At 35.1% G+C, this 7,722-nt stretch overlaps 1 protein-coding gene across 2 annotated transcripts; it reads left to right on the top strand.

The window, feature by feature from the left end:
• Nucleotides 1-959: 959 nt before the first annotated feature.
• Nucleotides 960-6,191, top strand: LOC129303810 (protein DCL homolog, chloroplastic-like). Of its 2 annotated transcripts, XM_054943339.1 has the most exons (4): nucleotides 960-1,357; nucleotides 3,478-3,592; nucleotides 5,031-5,124; nucleotides 5,587-6,191. In XM_054943339.1, the coding sequence occupies exons 1-4, from the start codon at nucleotides 990-992 to the stop codon at nucleotides 5,616-5,618; spliced, it is 609 nt and encodes a 202-aa protein (XP_054799314.1). In that variant the 5' UTR covers nucleotides 960-989; the 3' UTR covers nucleotides 5,619-6,191. The 2 variants fall into 2 exon arrangements, with proteins under 2 accessions (XP_054799314.1, XP_054799313.1); XM_054943338.1 differs by having other exon boundaries at nucleotides 961-1,357; nucleotides 5,031-6,191.
• Nucleotides 6,192-7,722: the final 1,531 nt, after the last annotated feature.

Genomic DNA, 7,722 nt, shown 5'->3' with positions numbered 1-7,722 from the left:
AATATTTATTTATGATGAGTTATAATTTTTGTCATACAAATATAGTAGGTTAAAAAGTTTTTAAAAGTGTGATAAATAATATAAAATTTGATTTGTTAAATAAAAATTTGATACACCAAATTTTTCTACATATGAAAATTTAAGAGTTTCTCAATATTCTATTGCATTGATTAATTTTTTTAATCTAATATAATATAACCAGACCAACATGAAATCAAAAAAATTACGTGAGTACTTATTAATACAATTTTTGTTTTAAAAAAGGTATTATCTATAGACATCAGAGGAATAAAAAAAGTTAAATAGAGATAGATAGAAAAGAAAGAGGAAGGAGAGAAATATAGAGGAAAAGGGGTAGTATGATAAAATAAAAAATTAGTCACACATTTAACTTCATTATTTAATACCCAAACCCAAATATGAGTTTCAAAAGCTCTCAAAAGTCACATTATCAACATTTACATTCACTCACTTTTAGAAAACATATTCAAAAAGTTTTTTTTTTATTAAAACATGTCCAAACAACTTTACATATCTCAAAAGAAAAAAAAATATTCCCTCTGTCCTTATATATAAGATATTTTTAATTAAATTATACAAATCAATAAAAGTTAATTATTTAATTAAAAGCATAATAACATTTTAATTTTATCTTTAATTATTATAAATAAAAATAAATTAATAAGAGTATTTATTTTTTTTAATTTAATAGGGTATAATAATTTATTTATTAAAATATATGCAAATAACCTTTTATTTTTAAGAATAAAAAATATTTTAAATTTTTTTTTATATATAAAGATGAAGGGAGTATTTTTGAAGTGTGGAAAGTTAGTTAACAACCAGACGGACCTCTAGTTCCCCGGTGAAATGGCATCCAGTTTAGTTGAGCTGGACTTTTATTTCTTTCTTTGTATGTTGGTTTGTTTTTTTTTTTTTTGGGGTACATGGGCTGGACTAATTTTATTGGATAGAGTTCCGGGGACATCATGCTCAGGGTTGCCCAACATCTTCCCCTGCTTCACTCGACCTCAATGGCTGGTCCTCTGCTTCTTCGAGAAGTTCTGTTTCCTGGCTTTCGGCTCCATAGCTACCGGCGTTTTGTGGCGGGGATCGCTGTGACTGGGACACCTCAACGCCTATTCTGCAGTGTTCCCAACAACTCTGAACCGGGACAAGCAGATGAGAAAGCAAGCTACGCTGCTCAAATCGCCAAGCTGCTGAGAGCTAAGGACCTTGTGAGTCAGCCGACTTCGGATGACCCCGATTATCGGAAATGGAAGGATAAAGAAAGAGAGATCCTTAAGGACATTGAACCAATCGTTAGGCTAACGAAGGATATCCTCCACTCGCGAAGGTCAGTTTCTCACCCTCATTCCTTATCTGGAATGTGTGATTTCTTGCTGTACCCTAACTATTCGTCGTATTGTCGGCAAGAATCCTTGGCATATCGTCGAATATCATATATGTAAACAAAACGAGTTATAATGTATCACTGAACGACAATGCATATGATGGAGATCATCTTTTGTCTTCATCTTTGTAATGGATGAAAAGATAGGGGCTATCCTACTAAGTATTTCAACTTCTTCGTTGCGATAGTTTAAGCTTCTTACCCTTGTTTGCAAGTCTGCGACATGGCGTCACTCGCCTCGGCTCTAGTGTCATTCAATTTTCCCGATACCCGTTATTTATGTGCTTGGACATAATATCCCATTGACTTTTAGTCTGCTACCAAGCGGAGAACAAATTTTCTGGTCGGAGAGACGGAGACTGCTTGGCATGAACACCCAACACTGTTAACTATATTACAGACTTTAGTTTTCCAAGCAAGTGGAAGATTACAACGATTTCCTCGGACAATAATGGCAGACGTTAAAGAAAATCCTAAGATTGTTGTATGTACCGATGCAGTGGGATTTTATACATTACATCTTCCTTTGACCTATAAACATACTCTCTACTCCTATTTATAAATTACTTCCGGCATGTTTTATTGGAATCAAGTAAAAACTTAAACCTCATTAACTTTTCTTATAAGTTTTTACCTTTACCCCTTACAAAAAGAGTTATTTTTAATTACTTTTCTACCATTTGTTATGGGCAGAAAGGTAAATATAAGCATAGAAAATAGTGAAGTGTTTTATAAATAAGATTAAAATTAATCATTTTTCTCTACCCTGTAAATAGGACTAGAGAAATACATTTTTCTTGCATCGCTCATTTACTTCAAGAACTAGACTGAACCAGCGGATTATGAAGTTCAAAGTTTAGTGTATGACTAACTTTTAGAGGAATGTATTATCTGCATGACATCCTGACTCATGTCTTGATTGCATGCGAGTAGTAGTTTACACAAAAACACTACGTGGAATGTATGAAAAGAAAATCATAGTCTTCTCAATTAAGATACTAACTGAGAACCTTTTTAAGATATAATTTAGGTAACAAAAGGAAGTCTTTGTAATCAATGGATTATTACGAGTTCAAATTGTTTGATTACTAAGGATAAAATTATTCTTCTTGGAACTTCGGCGGCTTCTAAAATCTATTGTCTGGCCTTGAACTTGTTGCTGCTTTTATCAGTTCAATGGTGGTTGCATACTTGTTGCAATTTATTTACATGCATTGTGATCAGGATGAAGTTATAATTTCAATCACTCTATGGTTCAAAAGCTGAGCAGAAGAAAACAAAACCAGTTATTACCGTTGGTTGAAATTTTCTTTCATGTACATCTCCTATTCAAACTATATGACACTCCTAAGTTCTAGGTACGAATGATTTATTTGATGCACGTAGTGAATACACGCATTAATCTGAAATTCAACTGAAAGTAATTATTAATCTGATAACATGAGCATGACGCAAAAGTTGTTATTAACATCTTGTCACACATCCTATTGTAGTGAAGTTATAAACCAGTACATTATTGGTTGCCCTTTATCTATTGTTTCTCCCCTTGTCTCCATTATTGGTTCCCCAAAATCCAAGTTCATATACTCTTCTAGGAAATTCCTTGAGACTGTATTGGCTTCTTGACAGGAAACTAAACACTAGAGTATCATTTGTCTCTGAGCACTCTTGGCTGAGTGATGAAGGTCTATAAACACACGCAATGACAAAATTACAGTATACCTTATTGTGACACTAAACTAAAATGAAGCATATTTGAAGACGCGATGAGCAAAATCATGACTCTGCTAGTGTCAGCAAAAAGATATAATAAATATGCAGACAGACAAGCACAACGCTGCTGTGAAAGCATCAAATCCTCTAAAATAACTGCTGAAAGCAGTGCTTGCTTGCCAGTGAGTTTCTTTGCACAATGTACAATTTTTCTGTAATAAATTCTGTATGTCTATCATTTGTTCACATTTATTTGTGCTGCATTTTTTAATACTAACCAGTATGGTTGCTACAAGTTTTTTTTAACCTCGTAAAACTATCTTCTCAATGATTCTGATTTTCTACACTAGGTACATGGATGGAGAGAAATTGACAGCTGAGGATGAGAAAATTGTGGTAGAGAAACTTCTTTTTTACCATCCACATTCTGAAGATAAGATTGGATGCGGTCTTGAGTCAATTATGGTATGATACGTTTAATTCTATATGTATATCTACATGCAAGGTAAACAATGCAATTTATAGTTGTTGTCGTAGTGTGATGCTGTAAATTTGTTATTATGTTTTGTCTTTGCAACTTCTGAGTTGCGATTGTTGTACATTAAAAATGACATACCATATTGTGCCAACTGCTTGTAAAGGAATATTTCCAGGATCAGCAATGCTATCTTTGTATGAACTAAAATTTCTGAATTGCTTTTCTCCAGAAAGAAATGATTTAATTGCAAATTATATTTAACACCACAAGGCTGTGTGTTTCTTCCCCATCCAATCCGAACATTTTGCACCTGAATTTTCATTTTTGTAGCAACTTTCTTGGGGTATTTTATCTCCATTCATCCTAGAATTTTACTTTATGTGCTACATCTGTGCCAGTGCATTCTTTTATTTCTCTTAAGTTTAGGCCTAAAATGATACGTTTATATGATATTATGAACCATAGCATGTTAAGAATGACGATATCCCCTGCTACTGTGGTACTGCCTGATGGAGTGATTGCCTCAGTTTCTATAGAGATACATTTATAGATCATTGATAACCTTCAAGAGATATATGTCGATATCTATTTCCTTTAAGCATCGTTTTCCTGCCAATTACATGCAATGAATTGACAGGTCAAATAAACCTTTTGTGCCATCATTATAGTTCAACCAAAAAATAACTAAATGACTAGATAGGATAATTAAAGATGATTGTAAAATCAGTAACTCGCTATGTGACAATTTAACCAGCCAATACAAGTAGCTATGCTCTTGTTTTCCTCCTCTTCAGTGGGAGCAAACAAAATGTGCAAAATGGGAGCTTGTGCTTCCTGATATAAATTCAGGATATTATTAGCTTTCACCAATGTTAGTTCTGTCTTAGGCAGCAATGATCTTCAATTCTGTCTATCTCACCACACTTATCACATCAAAAGCAGCGGCATCATATGCTGTTCGTGAATACATTGTGTAGAGGGAATCTTCTCTGCTGAAATGGTATCCATATGATGTTAGTCATTTTTGGTCTCTTAGTCATTTTTGGGTTAATTCACATTTCATTTTCAACTCTTGGTTATAATGATTGAAAGACAAGAAAGCAAGAATATTCTTGCCTAGATAATTCTGTGAGTATGTATTTAGGTTTATTTCATAAATCTGAGTCGCGCTCTAATTGCTTGGATGCTTTTGGTTTGCTTTTTTCGTTGCAGACGAATTTTAATGTCCCTTCCCTTGAATTTTAGTAGCTAACGTGGTTAATGATTGAGGCATGGTTCTGATAGAATGGGATGCTTTTTGTGTTATCTCGTGCAATTTTTTTTTTTTTTTGGAGAATACTTGCCATTTCTTTGTCTTTCAATTATTATTGTTTGTAAATTACTTGCTCTAGGTTTTTGTGAGCTATTTGACTTCTTGTGTTGTAGGTCGATCGTCATCCCCAGTTTAGATACTCAAGGTGTCTTTTTGTTGTAAGAACCGATGGTGGCTGGATTGACTTCTCCTACCAGAAGTGCCTTCGTGAGTACATTCGAAATAAGTACCCATCTCATGCAGAAAGATTTATTCGAGAACATTTAAAGCGTGGGAGTGGTTAATATGTTTATATATTGGAACTTGATTACTGATTTTGGTTTCTCAATCTATAATATGGTGACTACTGTCCTGTTTCTTTTGTTGGTCCCCGTACTTCAATGCTTTACCTAGTTTAATCGATTTGTCAATGGTAGTTGATAACCATTGACCTGCATATCAAGCTTTTTCGTTAAATGATCATACAGAAAATGATTGAAGTTGAACTTCACTTTGTTGACTAGTGAAATGCTGTTTGTTAGCATTGCAGGAATTGGTGATTAGGTAACCTATAGGCAATAGGAATGAAGTTTTAATTTGAATTAAGCGATAGACCACCTTCTTCATAGTAGAATTTGTTTTCTTTAATATGTACGGCCATTCTGGCATTGAAAACTTGGGAGTGCCTAGGTCTTTGGAGGGTGATTTCCGACAGAATATGAAGCCGTTTGCGGAGCATGACAAGGTTGCTGTCAGATCAGTGAACAAAGGCATAGCAGGAATCTTGGGAATCCCGCAATATGAGTGGGAAGTCGAAGATTGTGGCGTGGACTCGTTCTGGGTTGCAATTTGAGTTATGGAGAGTAATATTTGGTCACGGGATGTGCAAGGAGTAGTTAAAGGTCGGACACTGAGAGTCAAAAGGCTCGAGCTCTTCGCTGGAAGCAGTTGCTCAGCTAGGTTGATGTTTGTTCAGTGGGGTCTCTGCGCAAGTCAAAACGGCGAGAAACTTTGTTCGCCCTACTTTTAGATGCTAAGCTGAATCTGTGTTGCCAAATCCGGAGACAGAATCATGTTTTCTCCTGTTGCGTTTGTTTTGTTATTTAGTCAAACCGTCATGGCAATATTATCACCCACCAGTATCATGCTACAGTCTCCCCGGCTTTCTTATTTTTTATGCTCATGTAAATTCATAGTTTACCTTTTGCCTAAATTATAAATTTCACTCATTGCAGAACATGGTCACTCATGTCTCCCTATGCTTAGCAATGTTATTTTTTGCCCTCGTTGTTTGATGTATTTATGCTTATATATTGTGTACGAATTTATCAAAAATATTTAAGTGGGCAAAGATTAAGAAATGAGTCACGACCTCTTTTTCAAACTCAATTGAATCACTATTCATCATTAAAGCTGATTTTAAAAAGCAAAGAAGCGGGCTCGATATTTTTCAAGATCTGATGGGATCCTAGCATAAATTTTGAAATAGGGAGTAGCAAACATAATTTAAGCTTGTTTTAAAAAAAATTATTAACGTGTTTTGCTTTCAGCAATGAAACTTGCCAGTTTATTGATATACACATGCACCCACATACGAATGCAGTAGCGAAGGCAATATTTTTGCTAACACCGAATAATTTTCCTGCTCAGCCCAACCACTCCCAACTCAAAACTCCTCTCGCTCTGGACGAACCAAGCTCATGTATTGGCCTCATCCAGAGAACGAGGACCACGACAATCCACAGAGTACCGTACGAGTATGACCAATGATGCTCTGTTTTTAAGCCACGGAAGCAGATTTACGTTAAGTTTTGAATGTTAAGGAGGCAAGAATAGTCCTCATCCTTATGTGCTGGACGTTATTCCTAGATAGCATCTTCCAATGCAGGGAGGATGGTCTCATTTATTGCGAGGGTCATAAGTCATAACTCGTAAGAGATGACAGTCGTCCTATGCTATCATTTTTATTCGGAAATATTCAAATAAAAATAAAAGTATCCATTTAATGGCTCTCGAGCTAATATTATTCTGGGTGTATGGCGAAATGATGATGTATCAGGGAATATAAGTTATGAAGTTGGGACGTCGTGTCAAGCTAACCCCTCATGATATTCAAAAGATTTGATTCCCATGCAAACTCTATTTGCTACCGAACTGCCTGTGCACGTAAACTTTTTGTTGTTGCTATTATTATTTAGTGAAAGCACATAAAAACTGTTTGCTTCTTGATGGCAGCTGATGATCATTTCCAACTTCATTTCTCCAAAGCTTGACCCAGACATGTTCTTTAAACAAAACAAAGTGATGAACATTATGATAATGATACTTTTTAGCATATTTCATATAAAAAGCTCACTATTACTATGTAGTAATGTAAAATCAATGGTCAACCCCCTGGGTGATGATTACGTTTTGGGACTCCTCCCTCCTCCTCCAGTAGTTGCAACTTCCCACCGGCAATTATTCACTGTGATGTAATTCTGTGATTGATCGCGGCAAAAACACTATCATTCAACTGACTATGGACCGTGGGCCCCTCCTTCTGAGTGGTCATCGACCCAGCTGGAACAAGATCCTTGTGGGCCCTCCCCCACATCCCATGATCACGTCTCTTTTCCTCGCCTGGCCTTCCACGTCCACATCCATCCATAAAAAATAATAATAATAATAACTTGAATAGATCTTTTTCTGGACCAAAAACTGAATAAAAGATCACACATTAATTTTTTTTTAAAAAAAAAGAAATTAGACTTTTATGTTTAAAAGAATAGTAATATTGGTATGACTTTTCACGGAATTTATATTAATGATATTAGACCGAAAAAT

The sequence above is a fragment of the Prosopis cineraria genome, unplaced genomic scaffold, assembly GCF_029017545.1.
Source record: "Prosopis cineraria cultivar Desert tree isolate PC_DT_omini unplaced genomic scaffold, ASM2901754v1 PC2, whole genome shotgun sequence".
Lineage (NCBI taxonomy): Eukaryota > Viridiplantae > Streptophyta > Magnoliopsida > Fabales > Fabaceae > Prosopis > Prosopis cineraria.
This window is presented reverse-complemented; position numbering and strand designations above follow the sequence as displayed.

Coding starts and splice junctions, on each gene's coding strand:
- LOC129303810 (XM_054943338.1), top strand. CDS start 990: ATGCTCAGGGTTGCCCAACATCTTCCCCTGCTTCACTCGACCTCAATG. Junction 1,358..3,477: donor GATATCCTCCACTCGCGAAG/GTCAGTTTCTCA, acceptor TTTCTACACTAG/GTACATGGATGGAGAGAAAT. Junction 3,593..5,030: donor GCGGTCTTGAGTCAATTATG/GTATGATACGTT, acceptor CTTGTGTTGTAG/GTCGATCGTCATCCCCAGTT.